Genomic DNA, 26193 nt, shown 5'->3' on the forward strand with positions numbered 1-26193 from the left:
TGTAAGTGTAAAGCGTATAACTTACCATTACTACCGGGTTTACCAAATCCTTCTGTGTCTCCGAGATCGGAAAGCGCAATTGTATTACATTGTCTTATCGTTCCAGGGCCTGATGCATCAACCATTATTAATAATATGGAGTGTTACACTTAAGTATCCTATATATACAGGTTGATGTTTTAAATCTAATACAGAAATTTTGAGGTCTGAAATAATACCCCGCTTCAATTTTTTATATTGTAATAACGAGAAAGATTCCGTTCTACCGCTATTGTATTTTTCATCTTTCACTGGAACACTTCTGAGTTGAATTGAAGGACTTTCTAGTTGAATATTATCTGTCGTGCTTATTTGATCAAGATGGATGAACAACTCTTTATAGGGAACTAAATCGGGTAAAGCACGTGCCTTATGCCATGCCTTGTGAAATGATATTTCTCCATCTATAAATCCAAGTGTAACTGCTAAGTTCGTTAAAATCTTTGCATTATTTTCTCCAGAGTCGAATTTCAGTCTCCAAGTCGCCTCATTTTGTGTGATACTAACTCCATTAGGCTTAAAAACTTCATCATTGAGTGAGCATACGCTGTAATACCCATCAGGTACATTAATGAATTTTTCAATAATATTTTTTTCATCTAATATCAATATATTATGAATACCTCTCGCAGCACTTATATTGGTCCACAGTGGGTAATATGTTACATCGCATAGTGCTTCTTCGAGTTGTCCATCCGAGTTATCGATAGTATGAAGCAGTTCAATAGACTGACCATTTTTTATTCCCGGGAGTGTAACATACATATTAAATATACAATGATACTATATCATAACTTAAATATGAAATCGAGATACATTACTAATCAATCGATTATAGTAACTGCCTCTGGTGCTGAGTTTACCATTAAATTCCCTGATATCTTTGAAAAATACAGAGTCACGGCAACTAGCGATAAAATGGTGCACGATTGGTTTCACAATCCGATGCAATTTTGGCAGAATCAGTTAAACTTTGCCATATGGTGTGCCACAACGGGATGTGGCGTATCTCTTTATGCTCCAGGATTTGAACTGAATAAGTCTGTTATAACATTTCACGTGTACTATCAGATTAGATGTATACTTAAAGAAATTAGTGCTCCATTACCGCAGGATCGAGCGTGGAATTCCACAAATAATAATTATGATAGGTCCGCGTATGAGCGTATTTGTCAGGAATTTAATGTTTCTATGAGTAAAGATTGGCGTATTAAAGGAGCAAACCATGGTCTAGGTGTTCCTTACACAGAGGAAAAAATATCCGTCAAAGAAGAAAGCGATTATGTATATAAAAAACTTAATAAACTTCCAGTTAATTTTGGTAAGTTGTATAGTACCAGCAAACTTTACGCAAGAATATATGATCATTGGCATAAAACCGGTGATTGGTATAAAGGCTGGGAACTTTATAGTAATGATTGGAGAGGGGATATTATGAGTTTTAAGAGTGGTTTAATTTATATTGTTAAAAAATTTGTACAAATGAACGATACCGAAAACGCTTGGAATGAATTTCTTAATGATAAAACGGAAAATAATTTTACTAACCCAGGATTTGTAAGAGTTAATGAATCGATAAGAACTTATGTATGGGCAATTCTCGGAGCGCAATCGCAAACACGAACATCCATTATCGGTTCTGGGACGGCGCTCGATGCACAAAAACAGTTTGTCTCAAACGTGGAGGATGCCATTAATTCACCAGTTGACATACCATCGACTATAAAGCGTTTTCAAGATGCATTACAGTACGCTCAATCTAAAGTGGACTTTGTTTATGCACCGGGACTATACATGTCTCCACGTAATATGGAACTTAAGATCGGTCAAGTGATCGGTTATAATAATAAAATTGTTATCGCTACCGATCAACAAAAACCAGGTATAAATTCAGATATGAACGTCGAATTAATAACTCAAACAATCACGGGCGAAAAGGGAATAGTCAAGCTACAAACACCACATGTTTCACAAACATCTACTGATGCACAAGTATCACCGCATATTGCGGCTAAAAATCAACAATATATCAATGAAAAAACAGCGCTTGTAGTGGGCGGAGTCACGGCTGGTTTACTCATGATTTGGTTAGCGAACTGATTTGGTTAAATAGTTCTTAGCGAATACGTACAACAGCCCTGCAATTGCTACGATCAACCCCCACAAGTTTTGACTAAGCCAAGTGGTGGTCTTAGCTAATAAATTTAATAGCCAGGAAACAACACTCCCTATTATACCAGGAAGTGCAGCCGCGGTGCTCAGCGAGCTTTCCCAGTGCTGAACCTAATGCTTTTAAATGCTTTTTTATCCACTCTTTTATCCCGTTTTTATCGTTAGGCGGTGTGGGCGGTGTACCACCACCTGTGCCACCTGTTAACGCGAGAGTCAAAGTCGATATAATAAATCCCAACGCGGTTAAAATACTGGCAATGGTTATTCTGTGTTTTCTGAACAATGTTTTAATTTTATCGGCCAGTGTAGTGTCATCGTTGAGGACTCGATCGATAGTTTCTTGAATTCTACTGATTTGTGAACGAGTGCCTTTTCATTACTGGAAGCCGCTTCGAGGCGGGCCGATCTTTCGTCTTCTAAGTCACGTATTCTTTTCGTTACGCGGCGTCTACTGAACTCATCGCCTGCCTGTTCGAGTTTTGTACGAGTTCGGATAGCTTGACTGTATTATTGATGAGTTTTCCCTGCATTGTTTGCATTGCCTTGTCAAGACCTCGTAATTCCCTAATATCGTTCTCTAAGGATGGTGATAACTCTAACTGAGGATCATTAATGGTGGCCAAGATTTCTCCGAGTCCGTTCGAGGCTGCTCCCACATCATCTGTATTACGGAGTTCTTCCCGCACAGTCTTAAGAACCTTAGTAGTCTTCGCGTGTGCTCGTCCGTATTCTACAAAACCTAATTTATCAAGAACAAACTCGCGGCTATGTCTGCCAGCTATAGTAGACAAGGCTAGGGGCATACGAGTACTATAATGCATAAGATCAATATGCGGAGAGTCACGCACTCGCAATGTTCCTTTACTATCTAGCATAAACTTTGAATAGCCACGACCTACTGGGATAACATAATTTTTATCTTTTTCTTTTAAGGCATCGTAATAATCATCGATGGTTGATTTTAAAATTTCATCGTTAAGACTACTTAACCTGGTTTCATTAGTATCTTCGATTTGGATTCTGGTTATCAAAGTCATCAAAGGTATCTAGTTCAAAATCACCCATTTTTATATTAAACATATGGTTATATAATTTCAATATAACAATGTCTTCGCAATACGGACTTTGAGATCCATTAGGGGTCAAGGCAATTGATCAGTCTGTTAATATAACTAATAACCCTAGTACCATCGATCAGAATCAAACGCTTCTGGTTCGCTTTCCTAATCTCTGCGCACACGATGTGTTAGTACCGGGAACTGTCCGACTAGCATTTACAAAAAGTTTGACTTCTACCGATGTTAACATGGAGCCCGTTCAGAACATAGGTCGTGCTATCGTTAAGAAAATTGCGATTAAAATTAGCGGTAATGAGGTTTTGAGTATCGACGATAGCGATGTATACTATTGTTACATGGATCTCTGGAGAACGGATAAAGAGCGGGAAAACTTACAGTACCAAGGTATTTGTAATAAGAACACAATGAGACTGCGCGTAGGTGCTGAAAATGGTGTTGATACCAACGAAAAAGATAAGGCCGTTGCCGACGCATTAGGTAACCGATTCTATGTTCCCCTAGACTTTGAATTACTAGATTCCCACATGCCCTTTTATCAAGCATCCTTAGGCGATAGGTTAGAATACGAACTCACTTTTAATGACTACGGCAGAGTAATCAGAGCTGCTGATGATGCTAGCTATTCCATTGACAATATCTCGCTGGAGTACGATATGATAACGGATCCCGAATTAGCCAGACAAATTCGTAACCAGTATTCAGGAAGTTTAGCCATTTTGTACGATCGCGTGGTGCGACACCGAAAGATCACGAGGGACAGAAAAGATACGATGTGGAATATCAATCTAAACGTCCCCACGAGGTCGTTGAAGGGTATTTTAATGTTGTTCGAGGACCCCTCCGATGCGTTTAAAAGAAATACCGAGAAGTTCTACAATCTCAAGATTACAAAAGTAGAATTGACTATCGAGGGCGTTCCTAATCAACTATATAGCCAAGGAATGCTAGTGTATCACCAGTGGGATGAGATTAAAAAACTTCCTTCTATAAAACGTTCTCCGGAAGTTAACGCGGTCGTGAAAGATCTGTCTCTCGGGAGTGTATCAATGGGTGAATACCTCACCCCGAAGTACGCGCTATGGCTCGACATGTGAACAACAGACGATGACCAACAACACGGCAGTGGGAGGAGAATAGAAAATGCTAGCGAGGGTGCCACCATACAGATAACGAAGCTTCAGGAATCAGCTGGTAAATTAAACATATATTTGTACGTGATTATGGATGCGCAACTTAATATACAGAATGGGAGATTCGTGCAAGCAATCTATTAATAATCTTTTACCTAAAGATCCGCACTGCGCTATCATATGCGGGCAAACGGGCTGCGGAAAAACAGCTTTTATTCTAGATATTTTACAAAGTCATTATCGGGACGTTTTCGATCATATTATTATTCTGTGTCCGACTATAAGCGTTAATAAAACATACTTATCGAGAGATTGGGTAATGAATGACGACCGGGTACACAGAGTCGATCCGGGCGATCGTTTACAAGACTGTCTCCGAGTATGTCACGAAAAATACAAAGGAGAATCAACCCTTTTTGTAATAGACGACTGCAGCGCGAGTAAAGAATTAACAAAAAAGAAAGATATGCTTTCGTATTTAGCATTCTCCGGACGGCATACTCAACATAGCGTTTGGGTACTTACTCAAAAATACAACTCTGTCCTGAAAGATCTCAGGGAGCAGACCAAATGGGTAGCCCTGTTTCATTGCAAAGACCGAGATTCATTCGAGGAATGTTTACGCGAAAATGATGTCATTTATACCAAGGGTGAAAGAGATAAAGTCAGAAAAGTGTTAGCGGCAACGAAGCACTGTAAACTCGTATTAAAAACCGATCAACCAGCTGCTTATGCAATTGCTTAGCAAAATGTAGCAAAATTATAGCAAAATTATAGCAAAATTATAGCAAATATAGCAAAATTACAGTAAAAATACGATAAGTTGAACATTAGCGGTTAATATGACATAATGTGGTTCGAAATCATCATTCTTTCGCAACAGTTCATTATTACGGGATGTATTGGATATGTCATATTCAATTATGTTAGACTTAAATATCTCCTTAAGTATTACATTATGGAATGCGACGAACTCATCGAACAAATGCTCAAAGAATCTAATCAACATGCAGAAGTAGTTACAGATAAATCTTTAGATAAACATAGAAAGACTCGCGGCTTTGGTAGCCGGTGGAAAATGTTCCCAATATTTGGGAGAAAATTATACCATCGAAAAAATTGATAACATGACCGACGAAGAGATTAAAAAACTGTACGCTCGTTACGAGTCTAGACTGGGAGCTACCATGACTAAAACGATAGGGTCGTCTATATTACAACTATACACAGTCGTAGCTAGTACGTTTCTCCCTATCCCGACAGAACATCGCATGTATTTATGCGAATCTCTCGAGAAAGACCCATTCATCGAACACGCTATAAGCGCAGTGAGCTGTGAGTTTTATCATAGATTCGGAATGTTTTTAGCTCCACTCACCACAGCTTTAATAACGGCTAGGTATTGTCAATTTAAACATACATGCCCACTTAATAATATAAAGAACGAAGTTCAATTAAATAATGGAGACTCAACAGGTGACACCACAACAGATTGTGAAAGAGGAACCACAACAGATTGCGGAAAAGCAACAACAGATTGCGGAAACGCAACAACAGATTGCGGAAACGGAACAACAAGTGAATGAGGAACCACAAAAACAACCCAGAGTTACTAAAAAAAACAAAAAATTAGCCGCAGGAAGGAAGGGAGGACTGGCGAGGAAAGCGAAATTAATAAATAATTCAAATCCGATTAAAACATGGGCACTAGTAGGAGTTGCTGGTATAGCGGCTGTATGGTTCTTTTATAAGACCGGAGAAGAGATAACGTCACCCCCGCCGCAACAACAAGTTCAATTAGAGGTTAGTCCTCATATAATGCTATAAGAAGCATGACTACTCCAGTTACAGACGGTAAAATGTTGGTAAACGCGACGTATCATTCAGCGGTGGTCACCGGCTTGGCCATTGGCTATGCTCGTATGGCTAAAATGATTACTAAAGCCACACCTCCCAAGCTAGATTTTAATGGTTATGACATCGGTATGATGGTTATGGATATTGGATTGGCTATGGCAACGAAGGATATGCTCATCAAACAAGGACTTATCCCAGAAGACATAATGAAGTAATTAAACATTTGAATATTTATATGAATATAAATATGGCATCAATTGCGATGATGGTCGGTGGAGCTGTTGTTAATGCTCTAGCTTTTTTCGGGGAGTAATTATTTATTTTCCAGTATGAGGGAATCAAACGCTAAAGTTGAAGAGGAGCATAAACGCCATAACAAAGCAATGGAACAACTCCAAGCAGCCCAGTCACAATATACGCAGCAGAGAATGAAGAGATTAGACTTTATTCATGAAAAACTGATTAAGGAAAGACATTCAATTCAAACGTTTAATGATGTCGAATCTGCCATGCAAGAATACTACCTCGTTTTGGGGAAAAAAATAGACCCAATACCGAGACCAACAATGAGTCAGTTTTATACACCGTCAGAGGAACAAAAGAACCGCGAGGTCGCATTTGTGATTATTGGGTTATCTGCTGTATTGATTTTCAGCTATTCACTAGTGTAGCTGTGATTTGCATTTAGACAAATGATATGATAGATGTATAACCATGAATAACTGCAAGTTTACACTCATGGGGAAGACGACTCTATGTAACCGACGCTGTGTTGAAATTTACTGCGGCGTACACAATTATTACATCAAGCGTGGACACATAAACTATACGTGTTCTGAATGCGGGATAGGGGTCAAAGGTCATTATTGTTTATGTAAGAAACACGGTGCTGATAGGGTCAGGAACCAGATTATTTATGCTAGGAAGAGAGATTACATCAATGAGAGGAATAGGTTGGGGAGAATACGTATTTAGATATATGAAAACAACCAATTAGACATTTGTCTCATTTTGCATATACCATTCAACCACAATGGTTTTTGTCAGAGAGTTAAAAGCTATGGCAAAGCAAAGTGGTCTACGTGGATATTCTCGTATGAGAAAAGCTGAATTGATTACCTTACTCGGTTTGGAATACAACAAACCCCAGACTGTTAGAGAACTCAAAGCTCGAGCAAGAAACAGTGGGCTGAGAGGTTATTCTCGAATGAGAAGAGCTGAATTGATCGCTTTACTAGATAATAATGATGATGTTGATGATATTGATAATGATGATGATATTCAACAACAAGAATTAATATTTGTACCCATATCCGCCGGCGTTGGTAAATATCTAAGAGGCTGGGAGATGGATATTAATTCCAACATGGATGTTAACGATATTAAGCCCATCATATCGAGTAAAATTAACGAGGAGTTAGATGATTTACATAGTATAAAATACCAGCTGACGATTAAAATGTCATTGAGTAAAAGTAGCGCAGACGATAGTGTCGAATATACCGAACCATATTTCCGTAGCAATCAAGAAGTTATAACCGAATCCGATACTATAAACGCATCATTAGATACATCAATTCAGAGGATACAGGAAACTTTAGAACGCTGGACTAATAGAGGTTCGGGTTGGGGTGTGGATAGAATCGATAGTTTATATTTAGATATAGCAAATCATATGCCCTTCAAAGGTGGATCTTATATAGATTAACCCCTTATAAGAAGAAAAAAGCCATAATTAACGTAAAAAATAAATCAGATGACTGTTTAAGAATGATGATAAGATCTGCATTGTTCCCCGTAGACAAAAATCCGGATAGACCTTCTAGCTATCACCAAAATGATGGACTCAACTTCGATGGTATAGACGAACCTACACCAATATCGCAAATTGATAAGGTGGAAAAGCAAAATAATTTAGCTATAAATGTTTTCGGACATTCTAAAGGAATTGTTGTACACAGGATAAGCTCCGCTCCGGAACATATTCCCAGAATCAATTCATTTCTGATCGAAAAAGATGGAAAATATCATTATACATGGATAAAGAGTTTAAACAGGGTGCTATACGATCAAACAAAACAGGCTAGAAAGAAATATTTCTGCGAAAGATGCCTGCATGGGTACAGCAGACAAGATCTATTAGAAGCGCATAAAGAAGACTGTAGAGGTGTTGGACAGACCGCTATCAGGATCGATATGCCTAAAGAGGGAAAAAATATATTAAAATTTGAACATTATTGTAATCAAATGCCAGTACCGTACGTAATTTACGCCGACTTCGAAGCGCTTATCAAACCCATAGAAAATACTGAACGCAATAATGATAGTAGTTTTACGTACAAAACTCAAGAACATATTCCTTGTGGGTTTGGATATATAGTTGTAAGGTATGATGGGAAAACAAACACTCCCGTGATTTACAGAGGTCCCGATGCAGCGGGAAAGTTCCTAGGATATCTACAAAACGAAGAGAGAATAATCAGGGAAAAATTATCGTGTAAGAAACCCATGCGTATGACGAGGGATGATTGGAGGGCCCACAAGAAGTCAACGAGTTGTCATGTTTGTAATAAACCCCTGGATGGGGATTCTGTAAGAGATCATTGTCACGTCACGGGTAATTATAGGGGAGCCGCACATAACTAGTGTAACTTGAAACTAAAAATGAATGCTCAAACAATACCCATCCCCGTTGTGTTTCATAACCTTAGGGGATACGATTCACATCTCATTATGCAAGCTATCTCAAAGACCGACGGCTGTTTAACGTGCATTCCTAACAATATGGAAAAATACATATCGTTCTCTTTGACTAAACCTATACATTATAGGGACAAGGATGGGAAATCTAGAATAAAGCAAAGTAATGGGCTTAGATTCATAGACTCCGTACAGTTTCTGTTATCTTCCCTGGACAATTTAGCTAATGCGAACAATCCCGATGACTTTGCGATAACAAATAAATATACCGATAAGATAACTCGTCATTTGTTGCTGAGAAAAGGTGTATATCCTTACGAATATATGGATGATTGGTCTAGATTCAAAGAAACTGAATTACCACCCCTCGAATCATTCTATAGTAACTTAACAGAATCTAGAATAACAGATGCCGATTATGAACACGCTCTGACGGTCTGGGATAAATTAGGTTGTAAGAATTTAGACGATTATCACGATCTGTACTAAAAAAAAACCGATGTACTGTTACTCGCCGATATATTCGAAATATTTTGAAAGACGTGTTTAAAACAATACGGCTTGGACCCGGCATGGTACTATTCCAGTCCCGGACTATCGTGGGATGCATTGTTGAAGAAGACCGGCGTAGAACTAAAACTACTCACAGATTACGATATGCACTTGTTTATTGAGAAAGGATTAAGAGGGGGTATATCGATGGCGGCGAAAAGGTATTCTAAGGCTAATAATAAATAAGTGGAAGGATACGATCCGAGTAAACCCGACACGCACATATTATATCTCAACGCCAACAATTTGTACGGATGGGCTATGAGTCAACCTTTACCCACGGGTGGTTTTGAATGGGTCGATGATATCGATATCCATAATAATGATGAGAATAAAGGGTACATACTAGAAGTTGACTTGGAATATCCAAATTCCTTACATAAAGACCATAACAGTTATCCGCTAGCTCCCGAAAGATTAATGGTTAATAAAGATTGGATGTCGGAATATCAACACTCCTTGATGGGTAATAGTAGGTTAGCTAACGTAGAAAAACTCGTACCAAATTTGATGGATGAGACAAAATATATAGTTCACTACAGAAATCTCCAGTTGTATCTATCGTTAGGTATGAAAAGAAAAGAAAATACACAGAGTTCTAAAGTTTGATCAAAGCCCTTGGATGGAGCCCTATATAAGGTTGAACACAGATTTAAGAAAGATAGCTACCAGCGATTTCAAAAAGAATCTATATAAACTCATGAATAACTCGGTGTTTGGTAAAACTATGGAGAATCTAAGGAAGCGTGTTGATGTTGAATTAGTCAGATCTAATGAGGAAGAAAGACTCAGGAAACTCATAGCCAGTCCGGCTTTTAACAGAAGCAAGATATTCGATAACGACTTAGCCGCGTTGCATATGCAGAAGAGAAATATAAAATTCAACAGACCGGTGTACGTCGGTATGAGTATTCTCGACTTGTCAAAACACTTAATGTATGAATTTTATTACAATGAACTTAAGAAGCAATACGGCGATAGATGCGAGGTGTTATATACCGACACAGATTCTATGTTGATGGAAATACAAACCGAGAATGTGTATAAAGATATGGCAGAAAAAATAGATATGTACGACACGAGCGATTACCCTAAAGATAATCCACTGCACAGCGTAGTAAATAAAAAGGTGTTAGGTAAGATGAAGGATGAATGTGCTGGGACCCCTATAGCGGAGTATGTCGGATTAAGACCTAAGATGTATTCTATAAAGAAGTCAGATAATGGGGAGATAAGAAAAGCTAAGGGTGTTAAGAAGTATGTTGTAAAAAAGCATATCAAACACAAACAGTATAAAGAATCATTATTCAACGGTAGAACGTTCAAACACGAGATGAACTCTTTAAGAAGTTACAATCATAGGATATATGGATTAAGAATGAACAAGACATCATTATCCCCCTTAGATACAAAGAGATGGATTGATAATGATGGTAACTACCTATGCTTATGGTTATGGTGGTAATACTGTACCGTCAGGAACTATGAACAACTCTTCTCGTACAAATGCCCTACCCGGTCCATCTTGAAGATAATAAAGAATAGGCTCTCCTTCTTCGTAACCAATCTACTAATGTTATATGTCTTAAGGGACCATATGGGATCAGTTGCGCGACGTAGGCCTCCCTCGAGTTCACTTGGCTGGTATAAATATCTTACCCTTACTCTATCTGGAAGTTTCGTTCTTTGCCTCTCCTCGGTGCTGAAGATTCGGAAGTCACGGATTTCATTTTAATAGCATCGGATGGTTTCTTCCCTATTAATCTCGTCACTTCATTATTCAGCGCTGATACAATGGCTGATAATCGTGTCACCCATTCGGTTGATCTCAATCGCTCGGATTTCATTTCGATCCCATACTGATAGCCAAACAAACGTTCCGCTAATGTCCTGTTAAATCTTTCGACGATAGCTTGACTGCCGTGGGCCTCTCTTTCACCACGGACGATTTTGACATTTGACATGCTTTGTAAACAGTTTAGTTACCGATCCCATAAACTCGCGACCGGGATCTACTTGAAATAGCTTAGGCCATTTTAGTGGTCCGCGTTTATATATGCGACTCAGTGCATTAGCTACTTCTGTTGATTCTTTCGAGGTTAATGGCTCAGCCTCTTTGTATCGACTAGCCACTACTGTTAAAGCGTATTTATACGTTTTGCGTTTTACCTTGTCGTGGGGAAGAAACAAGAGGTCAGCCTGATGAACTTCATTCGTCATAAAAATATCAAACTTCTTCCTCGGTATATAACGCGGTGCCGGTAAGTATATTTGCCACAACACTTGTTTCTTTAACCAATCCTTGGCCACATCTTTAGATACCTTAGCCGCGGTGGCTATTTTTTTATTGCTCCTATACTTTTCCAATATCCTCGTGGGCTATAGTAAATTTTATTCATTATTAATTAATATTGATGTTTCGTTTAATACATCTCATGACTATCGTTGAATCGCATAATCATTTTGGCATACAAAATTCCATCTGTAGTAGCAGTATAGGTACATGAATCCGGCTCCAGTGGAAGTGAGCCAGAACCATCATTACCTATACTACTGTCTGTTTCTTCTTTGATAGGCATTTAGAAGTAGGAGTACTAAGTAAGGATAAGAATTTATGGATGAACAACTTCTTTATTACATTTAAGAGCGACGTTTCGGTGTAGGTTCTAACACTTGCTTGATAACGGTGTTAGAACCTACACCGAAACGTCGCTCTTAATTGTAATAAAGAAGTTGTTCATCCATAAATTCTTATCCTTACTTACTACTGTCTGTTACCTGAGTATGTGTCTGATATCTGAATGTGTGTCTGTTACCTGAGTATGTGTCTGTTACCTGAGTGTGTGTCTGTTATCTGAATGTGTGTCTGTTACCTGAGTATGTGTCTGTTAAATGAGTATGTGTCTGTCACCTGAGTGTGTGCCTGTTATCTGAGAGTGTGTCTGTTATCTGAGTGTGTGTGTGTTATCTGAGTATGTGTCTGTTATCTGAATGTGTGTCTGTTATCTGAATGTGTGTCTGTTATCTGAGTGGGTGTCTGTTACCTGAGTGTGTGTCTGTTATCTGAGTGTGTGTCTGTTACCTGAGTGTGTCTGTTACACATTAAGTGTGTGTCTGTCACCTGAGTGTGTCTGTTACCTGAGTATGTGTCTGTTATCTGAATGTGTGTCTGTTACTTGAGTATGTGTCTGTTACCTGAGTGTGTGTCTGTTACCTGAGTATGTGTCTGTTATCTGAGTGTGTGTCTGTTATATGAATGTGTCTGGTACCTGAGTATGTGTCTGTTACCTGAGTATGTGTCTGTTACCCGAGTGAGTGTCTGTCACCTGAGTGTGTGTCTGTTACCTGAATGTGTCTGTTACCATAGTAGGTGTCTGTTACCATAGTATGTGTCTGTTATCTGAATGTGTGCCTGTCACCTGAGTGTCTGTCACCTGAGTGTGTCTGTTACCTGAGTATGTGTCTGTTATCTGAATGTGTTTCTGTTACCTGAGTGTGTGTCTGTTACCTGAGTATGTGCCTGTTACCTGAGTGTGTGTCTGTTATCTGAATGTGTGTCTGTTACCATAGTATGTGTCTGTTACCTGAGTGAGAGTCTGTCAACTGAGTGTGTGTCTGTTATATGAATGTGTGTCTGTTACCATAGTGTGTGTCTGTTATCTGAATGTGTGCCTGTCACCTGAGTGTGTCTGTTATCTGAATGTGTCTGGTACCTGAGTATGTGTCTGTTATCTGAATGTGTGTCTGTTACCTGAGTGTGTGTCTGTTATCTGAATGTGTGTCTGTCACCTGAGTGTGTCTGTTACCTGAGTGTGTGTCTGTTATCTGAATGTGTGTCTGTTACCTGAGTATGTGCCTGGTACCTGAGTGTGTGTCTGTTATCTGAATGTGTGTCTGTTACCTGAGTGTGTCTGGTACCTGAGTGTGTCTGTTACCTGAGTGTGTCTGTTACCTGAGTATGTGCCTGGTACCTGAGTGTGTGTCTGTTATCTGAATGTGTGTCTGTTACCTGAGTGTGTGTCTGTTACCTGAGTGTGTCTGTTACCTGAGTATGTGCCTGGTACCTGAGTGTGTGTCTGTTATCTGAATGTGTGTCTGTTACCTGAGTGTGTGTCTGTTATCTGAATGTGTGTCTGTCACCTGAGTGTGTGTCTGTTATCTGAATGTGTCTGGTACCTGAGTATGTGTCTGTCACCTGAGTGTGTGTCTGTTATCTGAATGTGTGTCTGTTACCTGAGTGTGTGTCTGTTACCTGAGTGTGTGTCTGTTACCTGAGTGTGTGTCTGTTATCTGAATGTGTGTCTGTTACCTGAGTGTGTGTCTGTTACCTGAGTGTGGTTGTTACCTGAATGCTTTAGATTCGGACATTAAAGAGAAGATGTCACTGCTGAAGATGCTGTCCTGGTCGAGGTCTGTCATCAGGAGCGCTGCCTCAGACCCGTACTGGGCATGGATTCCTGGCATGTAACTCCCTGTGGGTGAAAACATAGCTGACTGTGCCATCATCATAATCATTGTAGAAGATCAAAGGCACTATTTTGTTAATAAGTGTAAATGGTCAACAACAATGGTAACCTTACATAAAATGGTATTCCTAAATGTGAGGAGCAAGAGTCTAAGGCATCCCTTAGGTGTGCAAGGATCCTTGTTTAAGGGTTTGAATCCAAGATTCACCCTGGTAATGATACGCGCCTTTTTAGCGCATTTCCTTCACTGATTGGTTTCAGTTTCAATTTTAGAATTAGTAAGTATCAGTGCTTGAAAATATACACTCATTTTTCTCACAGTCAATGTAGCAAGCTCACAATAAGTGTGAAAATGTCATGCCATTATGAGGCCTTCGTTTTCCGAGCTAAACAGGCCTGAGTTATCCCCCTTAGATTATGACGTAATTGGTGCCAATTTAACTGGGTCCCTGTCTTGTCACAACGCAAAAGAAATCAAGTACCAGTTTATGGTGAGACAAAATGGCATCCGATACCTTGCCTGGTCCGAAGAAGTTCCCTTGACCCCTCAAGAAATCGCAAAACCATACGATTTTGAACCAAAACGAGCAAGCTTCGCGGTATGGAAATGATGAAAATTAAGTGGAAACAAGAGAAGACCCACATCACCTAATTTGTCACCCGACCCCGACTCGACATTTACACAATTAGGCCTACGATCGACAACGTGGTAAGAATAACACTTTGATGTGTGTATACCTAAATTACCGATATGCTCATTATTACGTTTTCAGAGGCGGAAACGTAATATTTTAAGAGATTTTTGTCACGCCTGGTGACCCGCATGCTTCGTCAGCAGGCCTATTCATCCTGTCCCACCCTGTTACGACCCTATCGCCGGTATTGGCATTGTTGTCAATCTGAGTTTGTCTGTATTAGGTGTAACTATTCCCACCACCTATAGGCTACAGATCAGTGCTACTTGCCAATATCAAGAAACAAATACGATCTGTCGCCAAACATTGTCTCAACACGATTACAGTGTTTCCTCATTAGGCCTACCAGCTGATGAGGAGACCATACGCTTAGAGTAACACGAAAATGGGTTATGTTTCTTAAGTCGGTTGCCGAGCGGAAACGTACTGGGGGAAAAAAAAATTCTCTTTGATTTGTTCCCGTCCGAGTTCAAAATACTTGCCATATTTATTGATAAGAAACTGGATGTCGTACTTCACACTTCACACCGTCCCCGTTTGAAAGTGAAAAGATAGATCACTCCATTGATGTGTTAAGTGTTTGACTCCAGTTACTGCAGTAGGCCTACAGTATCTTATTCCACTTAATAGATAATTGGTTATTGGTATGTTCTGAAAACCATTCATAGAAAATGCATTGCAACTTTGCAGGGAAACTATTTATCATCTATTATGAGGCCAGATTTTTTTTTAAATGTTTAGAAACTATAAAAAAGAAGAAATATCTAGGCCTAATATATAATTAATTATTAAAAACAGTGGGTTGTTTAACTGAGTGGACCAGATATATGTAAAATGTTTACAAGAAGCTCATTTACTGTCACAATCAATACATATAAATTATCTAAGAAACTATAAGTAAAACTTGTTGAATATTAGTGAAAAATATTTGAAAGTGGAAATTTGGACATCCCGACCTGACCTTTTGAGCAAAATGCAAATGATATATGCAATCATTTTTTTAAGTGAGTGAGTAGGGTTTTACGCTGCTTTTAGCAATAATATTCCAGCAATATCACAACTGGGGGACACCAGAAATGGGCTTTACATGTTGTGCCCAGGTGGGGAATCAAACTTGGGTCTTCAGGGTGACGATTGAACGCTTTCACCACAAGGCTACCTCACCACCCTTTTTTATATTAACACTTGAAATAAAGTTTAGAAAAACAAATAATATTATTTACTTTCATCAATTTATTTTATTATGTATTTTAAGATATATCATGCACAACAAACAAATCTGACAAGTAAAATAAATCTCCAGTACCATAAATGTTTATTTTTGCCAGCAAGTTGTGAAAGCATATGTAACTTGGAAAGTTATTAAATTACATCAGTGATATTGAAACATGCCCACAATATTTCAAGAGGTATTCAAACCTATAGTAATAAACACATCATGTCAACATGATAGAACTATAAACTGTTTTGGTATTTATTGAATTATTAACATGTAATAAAAATTATGCATATATCATCAATACAAGTTACTTCTTTTTAGCAGAGACTTTATAATAGTCTATTATATGGTCTCTGTTTTTAGGCATCCGTCCAGATTAAATGACAAAAATATATATGTAAATGGTATGATATTTTGTGTAATGTTGTGTATAGCTTGACTAATAAAAGACACTTTTTCATTTCAGAATCTATCTACACCTCATAAACAAGAGGTTCACTTTGGGGATTTGCAGAAATAGTTGAAGAATCGGAGAAAAGTTATTCCATCTTGTGTTGTCGAGATGATTTGTGAAAGATTTGCATCTGATGTATGTAATGTTTTTCTCTATGCTCATTAAAATAAACTTTTTTCATTGAAATCTTGTTTTATGGTCTCTGACAACAATCAGCCTTTGCTGTTTCATTTGATAAGTTTCTGTAATAGAGGGTGGCTGATGCTGGATGAGGTAGTTTTGGGCAAGGACAAAGGCTGGGGAAAAGACTGAAGAAAATATCACAAGCACTGGCTAAATGCTCAGTGGCAACTTGTTAGTGCACTGGTTGACTAATTCAAAAGTACAGCTCTCTTGTTGTCTGAAGCACTGTACCTCACAAGACACTCTAATACTTTATGACTCTGCATGAAAATAAACACAATTTGCACACTATGAAAATGGATCTCAACACCAGGGATTTCTTCTGACATCGGTGGGGCAGGATACTCTCACATTTCGCGAACACCTGGTATTATCACTATTTGATAGCGATTCATTAACACGTGCTCATGATTTAGTCAGAATCGTACCATCGACTTTGTTTTTTACAGAGATTTCATATGAATATGGAAAGGGTTTCGTCGCATGTATACTCTTCCATATAATCATTGTTGGACCTGAAAAATATAAAAATAATTTTAACATAAATTTGTCAAAATAATATGTACACTGACTAAATAGGGTGCCTGAATACAAATATCATCAGTTAACTGTGTACAAATTGTATCAGATCTAAACTTTTATATGTCATTCACAGTATACTTTCATTTGTCATCCACACTACACTTTTACAACAAAAGACAACAATATAGAATATAATAGATACACAAAATAGTTCAATACAGAAATTATTTGCATAAAGTATTTACATTGTGTGATTATTTATTGTCAAAATATTATTTTGTACCTCATACTGTGAAGCACGGTGTGCCATGCTTCTGGTGTACATTGGACAGAGACTGTACACCATGATGGACTGGGGACCTGTACTTTTTGGGCATCGGTGTCTGGCATGACTTGGCTCGAAACTTCATATTTGAAAGATACAACATAGAAACATTAACACTCTTGTCATCTATATCTCACTATCACAAAATAAAAAATGGTAACTTGATTTTTTTCATGTATATATGTGTGTAAATTGCATTGAACATGGAATTTGAATTTTGGGTGGAGGGTGGGTGATGATTTTGGATAGTGACTGGATATTTTGTCAGCTACAAATGAGCAAAACCAGATATCTTTTTAAATAAAAAAATAAATAAAGCCTAAATAAAAATAATAAACATGTGGCAACGATGTATTTTCAACAGTTTCAACAGTCTGAATCAAAATGATTGTACATGATTATTTAAAGATTAGGTACACACAAATACACGCACACACAGAATTTCAATGAGTTTATATAATTCCTGTGTTATTATAAAGTTTATTAATTACCGAAATGACATGATTTGTGTTAATTCCAGACGGGAATGGCTGTAAAACTAAAACATTACGTAACACAACTTACTCCATCAACAGGAGTTTGCTGCATACTGCAATGATCAGCTGATCAGGTGTATCGACATAACCATGGAGGAAGTGAACATGTGAACGAGACAAAATCGGGGATATTCATGATTATCAAGTGAAACTATGTACAAATATCACCCTACCCATGCTAAAATACATTTCTTAAATACTACTGTGGTTAGAAGAAACAAAACAGCAAACTTACCTGGTCGAGTTACTTCAACTTTACGGCGTTTGTTTACAAAAACATCCCAGTCAGGGTCTTGATAAGAGTGCTGTCCCTTTAGCCCGTTTCCATATAAGGTTCGTACACCATCCGCTTCCAATCAGTTTCAGCACAGGACCATATGTAACTAATAATAGTAACAAAAACGGCCTTTGGCCTCGTCTAGTGTTTTTTTTCATTGTTATTATTAGTTACAAATAGTCCTGTGGTTTCAGAACCAGCAGGTATCTAAACTCTCATGGAAGACGACAGCAACTCAGCAAGAGCCAATATGCGCAACACAAATGAGCGAAGAAGCGCAATTCATACAACGGACCTTTCCAACCACAATCGCGAATCTTACAGTATGTTATCCATGCATTGTTGTCTTCTCAGTCGCGATTTTGGAATACGAAATAATTTTAGAGTAATTGTGCTTAGCGTTGTATCTTGGACAGCTCGGCACCGAACAAAACAATAGGATGCGCATCTGAGAAGATAGAACCACACCTCTACATACACCACGTGAAACGCGTCTAATAAAGTCTTATGACGTCATTCCTTTATCAATTGGCACCAATGACATCATATTGCAAGGGGCATAAGCCATGGTGTGTTTATTATGGAAATAGAACTCTCTGTAAATGTGAAAAATATGAACCGATTTTATGAATAAAATAAATTAGATACGTGTGATATTTTTATTGTTTTGCAGCCGAAACTACTTGGTAAATACTTTTCATGATGAAAAAGTACAAGAAAAATAGGTTTATTTTCGTGTGAACTTGCCCTTTAAACCTTGCGCACTCAATCATTCCCTATGATACTTGGCTTGGGATTCCCAAGGTGAGACGTCTACTGAATCTCACCTAATGTACAGGAAATGAGGGACACAGTTGAGTGAGTGTCCGACATGTTTTCTGCACCATGGCCCTGTGACAGGTCCTGACTCACATCCACTCCATACTTGCCCTGTCGCAGAGCACGGAGCTTCCGCTGACGCTCTTTTAAACGCATGTATTTCTGGTAGGCAGAGTGCTTCATTCCAGGAGAGAGGAATCCCTGACTCCGCACAGTGTGGTAAGGAGGTGGTAGCTGGTACTGTCCTACTGTTGATGTAATAGGCTGGCCCTGCTGAAGAGTTTGTTCTGAGGTACCAGCATGGGTCACAGCTGGAGGCGTGTTCTCATCAGGTGATGCTACAAACATGGACTGTAATGGTGGTGCCAAGCCTCTGTGGAGGTTGAAATGTTGGCTGTTGAAACTGAGATTCTGTGGTGTGTGGTGTGAGGCCACGGCTGGTTCCTCGTGATGTCGTGAACCTCCCTCTCTACGATATGGATGATAGCCTGAGTCACTTGTTCCTAAAAGTATCATCTTCAGTTATCCAGTGTATTTTATCTCTACCATGGTGAAGCTGGGACGTATTCAGGTGATTAGTTTTTAGAAACTGGAAACTTTGTCCAAGCATGTTTCCACATAAGGATCAAAACAAGAAAGAAGCATTGCATCATGTGAGACAGGTTAAGCTTAAAAATTACTGAAATAGTTTTGCAAGAGTTGTACTTGTACTGCTTAATACTGGACCCGTGAAGATCTGGGGTAGAAAAGGTCTTCAGCAACCATGCTTGTCGTAAAAGGCTATTATGCTTGTCATAAGAGGCAACTAACGGGATCAGGTGGTCAGGTTCGCTGACTTGGTTGATGCATGTCATTGTATCCCAGTTGCGTGGATCTCTGCTCATGATGTCAATCACGGGATTGTCTGGTCCAGACTTGATTATTTACAGACCGCCGTCATATAGCTGGAATATTGCTGAGTGTGGCAAACAACAAACAAACAAAACAAAGCTTAATACTGCAAACGTTTAGTATCATAGACAAACCTCGACTCCTACTACAAGACCTTGACCTAGATCTTGACCTTGACCTGCTCCTATTACTGTGGTCATGTTGGTGGCGATGTCGCGGTCTGGCCGACGATCTGCGTCGTCGTGACAAAGTGCTCTGGCGGCTTTGATCGCTACCATAACTGCTGTCATTGCTGACTTCCATCTGATCAACAGAAGTTTACCAGCTTGATATAGGAAACACAGGCATTTAGCATCTTCTACAGTGAACTTACAACATGCACACCAAATATGACGACAGGCCATATGCAAGTGATGAGCCCTCAGCTTTCAGGGGATAAACCAAGGAATAGTGGGCTCAGAGTCTGCATACAGTGTCTGAGTGGGGTATCCATGTTGAACTGCAGCATGGTATCTCAGTGGGTTAGCACTATAAAATAGACACAAGTCTGGACATTGTACACGCACGCACGCACGCAGGAGAGTCATACCTTGTCTGGGTTAGGTCCCAGGACAGACTGGTGCAGTCTGGTTATATAGTGGGAGTACGGCAGCTTGTTGCCTCGCTGTTGCGAGTTAAGGGTACAGGCCTGAAATTCAAAATAATCTCAATATATTTGTAACTAATGAAAACATCTTAACACATGACTGGTTCTTCTGAAGACATGCACCATCTACGGAAGACTTATATCATCTTCAGAAGACATATACCATCTACTGAAGATGTATACAATGCTTCTCGTAAACTAAGCCAGAAACAGCAATCTGCTGTACACATATTTTCTTCCAATCTACTGGTGATTACCCAATAAGGTAACTCTCAAGGATTTTGATACATTTGAAGAATTTGTATCTGATACCATTATTTTACCAGGAATAACATATCTCAAAATTGTGTTATTTTAGTTGCAGTTTTAACAATATATATTTAAATATATTTAAACCATAAGCTTAGACCATTGGTACAGCTGATCGCTATTGCTGCACATATTTTATGTATGGAACAGTTTGACCAGTTACCATTGAGGCTCCCTCGTGAAAACTTTATGTTGACATATAATCGTCAAAATACAACAAATATGATTTTTCAATGAGTCGATGTAGGGCATTTATGATATATGTATCCATTCTCTGTCGACTTAAGTTTATTTCAAGGCGTCAATAGCGGTAAACTGACTGGGGTTACTGTAAATAACAGTGAGTTGTGAAATCTACTGATCACTTCACATTCATTATTTCGCTAAGATTTATGTGAACAATATTGATGAAATTTTGAATAAAATTAATAAAATAGGTTACAAATTTAGGTCCAGATATACTATAAACACTTTTTATAACCAGACAGTGTCATTACATGATCAATTTGCATACTTCAGTACGGGTTTGTTGGCATGGTATTTCCGGTGTTACGTGCTCATGGTAATGTCAAAACTCTTCTATCCTGTGTATAGGGCGGCCCCCTCTTGAAACCCGCTTAAAACCTCCAAAATGAATGTATGGTGATGTAAGGTAATTGAATGTAGGGTGGCAAATGGGCCCATGTTCTTTATCTCAATAACATTAATAAAGATTAAACCATTGTAGATTTCTGGCAATAGTGAGATTTACCAGATCAGAGTGTGCAATGCAATCAATACTACACACTATAGGACATTGATCGCCAGCACAACCTGAATAACAACAGGATCTGTTGTGTTGTGTAGAAATAGGCCAGTGAGAGCGATCTGGGTCTGATTGGCAGGAACATCTGGCAGCTGCTTGACACTGCAACAGCTGGGAGCAGTGAGGAATAGTGACAGTCAGTCGTATAGAAACCAGGCAGTACGTACAGAAGTACATGTATAGTACCAGGACATGACTGTGTTATGTATAGCAGCAGGACATGACAGTGTTATGTATAGCAGCAGGACATGACAGTGTTATGTATAGCAGCAGGACATGACACTGCTATGTATAGCAGCTAGACATCACAGTGTTATGTATAGCAGCAGGATATGACAGTGCTATGTATAGCAGCAGGACATCACAGTGTTATGTATAGCAGAAGGACATGACAGTGTTATTTATAGCAGCTAGACATCACAGTGTTATGTATAGCAGCAGGACATCACAGTGCTATGTATAGCAGCAGGACATGAGAGTGTTATGTATAGCAGCAGGACATCACAGTGTTATGTATAGCAGCTAGACATGACAGTGTTATGTATAGCAGCAGGACATGACAGTGTTATGTATAGCAGAAGGACATGACAGTGCTATGTATAGCAGCAGGATATGACAGTGTTATGTATAGCAGCAGGACATGACAGTGCTATGTATAGCAGCAGGACATGATAGTGTTATGTATAGCAGCAGGACGCACAGTGTTATGTATAGCAGCAGGACATGACAGTGTTATGTATAGCAGCAGGACGCACAGTGTTATGTATAGCAGCAGGACATGACAGTGTTATGTATAGGAGCAGGACATCACAGTGCTATGTATAGCAGCAGGACATGACAGTGTTATGTATAGCAGCAGGACGCACAGTGTTATGTATAGCAGCAGGACATGACAGTGTTATGTATAGCAGCAGGACATGACAGTGCTATGTATAGCAGCAGGACGCACAGTGTTATGTATAGCAGCAGGACATGACAGTGTTATGTATAGCAGCAGGACATGACAGTGTTATGTATAGCACCAGGACATGACAGTGTTATATATAGCAGCAGGATATGACAGTGTTATGTATAGCACCAGGACATGACAGTGTTATGTATAGCAGCAGGATATGACAGTGTTATGTATAGCAGCAGGACATGACAGTGTTATGTATAGCAGCAGGACATGACAGTGTTATGTATAGCAGAAGGACATGACAGTGTTCTATAAAGCAGCAGGATGCACAGTGTTATGTATAGCAGCAGGACATCAAAGTGTTATGTATAGCAGCAGGACATCAAAGTGTTATGTATAGCAGCAGGACATCGCAGTGTTATGTATAGCAGCAGGACATCACGGTGTTATGTATAGCAGCAGGACATCACAGTGTTATGTATAGCAGCAGGGCGCACAGTGTTATGTATGGCAGCAGGACATCACAGTGTTATGTATAGGAGCAGGACATCACAGTGTTATGTATAGCAGCAGGACATCACAGTGTTATGTATAGCAGCAGGACATCACAGTGTTATGTATAGCAGCAGGGCGCACAGTGTTATGTATAGAATACGGACATGATAGTGTTATGCATAGAATCAGGGTAGGATAGTGTTATATATAGAATCAGAGCATGACAGTGGTGTATATAGAGGAAGAGCATGACAGTGCTATGTAGAGAGGAAAAGCATGACAGTGTTATATAGAGAGGAAGAACATAACTGTTATATAGAGAGGAAGAGCTTGAGAGTGTTATATATAGAGGAAGAGCATGATAGTGTAATGTAGAGAGGAAGAGCATGACAGTGTCATATAGAGGAAGAGCATGACAGTGCTATATGTAGAGGAAGAGAATGACAGTGTCATAAAGAGTGGAAGAGCATGACAGTGTAATATAGAGAGGAAGAGCATGACAGTGTTATATGTACAGGAAGAGCATGACAGTGGTATGTAAAGAGGAAGAGCATGATCATGTTATATAGAGGAAGAGCATGCTAGTGTTATATAGAGAGGAGGAGTATGATAGTGTTATATAGAGAGGAAGAACATGACAGTGTTATATAGAGAGGAAGAGCATGACAGTGTTATATATAGAGGAAGACCATGACAATTTTATGTAGAGACGAAGAGCATGACAGTGTCATATAGAGAGGAAAAGCATGCCAGTGTTATGTAGAGAGGAAGAGCATGACAGTGCTATGTAGAGAGGAAGAGCATGAGAGTGCAATATAGAGAGGAAGAGCATGACAGTGTTATGTAGAGAGGAAGAGAATGACGGTGTGATATAGAGAGGAAGAGCATAACTGTTATATAGAGAGGAAGAGCATGACAGTGTTATGTAGAGAGGAAGAGCATGACAGTGTCATATAGAGAGGAAGAGCATGACAGTGTCATATAGAGGAAGAGCATGACAGTGCTATATGAAGAGGAAGAGCATGACAGTGCTATATTGAGAGGACGAGCATGATAGTGTTATATATAGAGGAAGAGCATGACAGTCTTATATAGAGAGGAAGAGCATAACAGTGTAATATAGAGAGGAAGAGCATTACAGTGCTATGTAGAGAGGAAAAGTATGACAGTGTTAAATAGAGAGGAAGAGCATGACAGTGTCATATAGAGGAAGAGCATGACAGTGCTATATATAGAGGAAGAGTATAAGTGTCATAAAGAGTGGAAGAGCATGACAGTGTAATATAGAGAGGAAGAGCATGACAGTGTTATATATAGAGCAAGAGCATGACAGTGCTATGTAAAGAGGAAGAGCATGACAGTGCTACATAAAGAGGAAGAGCATGATAGTGTTATATATAGAGGACGAGCATGACAATTTTCTATAGAGCGGAAGAGCATAACAGTGTAATATAGAGAGGAAGCGCATAACAGTGTCATATAGAGAGGAAGAGCATCACAGTGTAATATAGAGAGGAAGAGCATGACAGTGTTATATATAGAGGAAGAGCATGACAGTGTTATGTAGAGAGGAAGAGCATGACATTATCATATAGAGAGGAAGAGCATGACCGTGTAATACTTAGAGGAAGAGCATGACAGTGTTTTATAGAGAGGAAGATCATGACAGTGTTATGTATAGAGGGAGAGCCAGACAGTGTTATATATAAAAGCAGAGCATGACTGTTATATTTAGCAGCAGAGCATGACAGTGTTATATAGAGAGGAAGAGCACGACAGTGTCATATAGAGAGGAAGAGCACACTGTATGTATAGAAGTAGTGCATGAAAGTGTTTTGCATAGAAGCAGAGTATGACAGTGTCATATATGGCAGCTAGACATGATACTACATATGACTTACCTCAAGGACATGAGCTGGAGACATGTGGAGAAGACTTACCTCAAGGACATGAGCTGGAGACATGTGGAGAAGACGTACCACAAGGACATGAGCTGGAGACATGTGGATAGGACTTACCTCAAGGACATGAGCTGGAGACATGTGGAGAAGACGTACCTCAAGGACATGAGCTGGAGACATGTGGAGAAGGCGTACCTCAAGGACATGAGCTGGAGACAGGTGGAGAAGACTTACCTCAAGGACATGAGCTGGAGACAGGTGGAGAAGACGTACCTCAAGGACATGAGCTGGAGACATGTGGAGAAGGCGTACCTCAAGGACATGAGCTGGAGAGATGTGGAGAAGACTTACCTCAAGGACATGAGGTGGAGACATGTGGAGAAGACTTTCCTCAAGGACATGAGCTGGAGACATGTGGAGAAGACTTACCTCAAGGACATGAGCCAGAGACATGCGAAGAAGAACGTCGTCTTCACACATGGCAGACAGCAAGGACTCCAGATCCTTACTGATATTCACCTCCTAGAAGGGAGAGATTACAGGATTTATAACATCCTGAATTCTTGGGACTATGTGATTGCTTCCACATAGACCACCACCACTTCCTCCACACACGTGTCACCATGCTCCCAGCAGACACAGGGCGGCAGGGGCTGACAAGGAAGTAACGACAGCCAGTCAACCGATGCAGATCAGTCAAGCTTTCGCTTCTTGTCTGAGGTTACGTATCGTAGCATTGTGAGGATAATGAGGTACATCGATGATGCAAGGTATTTATGTACAGTTGTAAACACATTTTACTCAAATTAACAAGATGTTCTCAGTAATAAATCCTCGATTAATCAGTGTCAACTCAGTTTATTGCCTATTACAGTGATTGACCGATTGGACTATCATTCTAGGTACGATGTATTTACAGCAATCAAAACAAACAAAGCTTGTCAGTGTAGATAATCTTCATTGTGTTACAATTGCAGACAGAAATTGCTTAGTCCTAACTGTTGATCATGTCCGGTCAAATTTAAGAATGTCCGGACAGAAAAATTTAAATGTCCGGTAAGCAATATTTTAAACCGGACATTTGAGATTCCCAATCGGACATGTCCGGCGCATATGACGGTTTCCGGACCCCTGCAGCAGACACAGGGCGGCAGGGGCTGACAAGGAAGTAACTGTGGTCCTAATGACGGCAGACACAGGGCGGCAGGGGCTGACAAGGAACT

The 26193-nt window shown here is 39.4% G+C and overlaps 1 protein-coding gene across 1 annotated transcript in view; it reads right to left on the reverse strand.

Moving 5' to 3' along the window:
- The window catches only part of LOC139469326 (tyrosine-protein phosphatase non-receptor type 13-like), a 144241-nt gene that overhangs the window by 106417 nt on the left and 11631 nt on the right, over positions 1-26193 (reverse strand). The window contains exons 5-9 of the mRNA XM_071251466.1: positions 25400-25492; positions 20506-20604; positions 20051-20219; positions 19034-19528; positions 13875-14001 (exon numbers count right to left, since the gene is read on the reverse strand). Coding sequence (XP_071107567.1) covers positions 13875-14001; positions 19034-19528; positions 20051-20219; positions 20506-20604; positions 25400-25492 — 983 coding nt within the window. The remainder of the gene's footprint in view (positions 1-13874; positions 14002-19033; positions 19529-20050; positions 20220-20505; positions 20605-25399; positions 25493-26193) is intronic.

The sequence above is a fragment of the Haliotis cracherodii genome, unplaced genomic scaffold, assembly GCF_022045235.1.
Source record: "Haliotis cracherodii isolate W230 unplaced genomic scaffold, xgHalCrac1.p SCAF_2, whole genome shotgun sequence".
NCBI classification, from domain to species: domain Eukaryota; kingdom Metazoa; phylum Mollusca; class Gastropoda; order Lepetellida; family Haliotidae; genus Haliotis; species Haliotis cracherodii.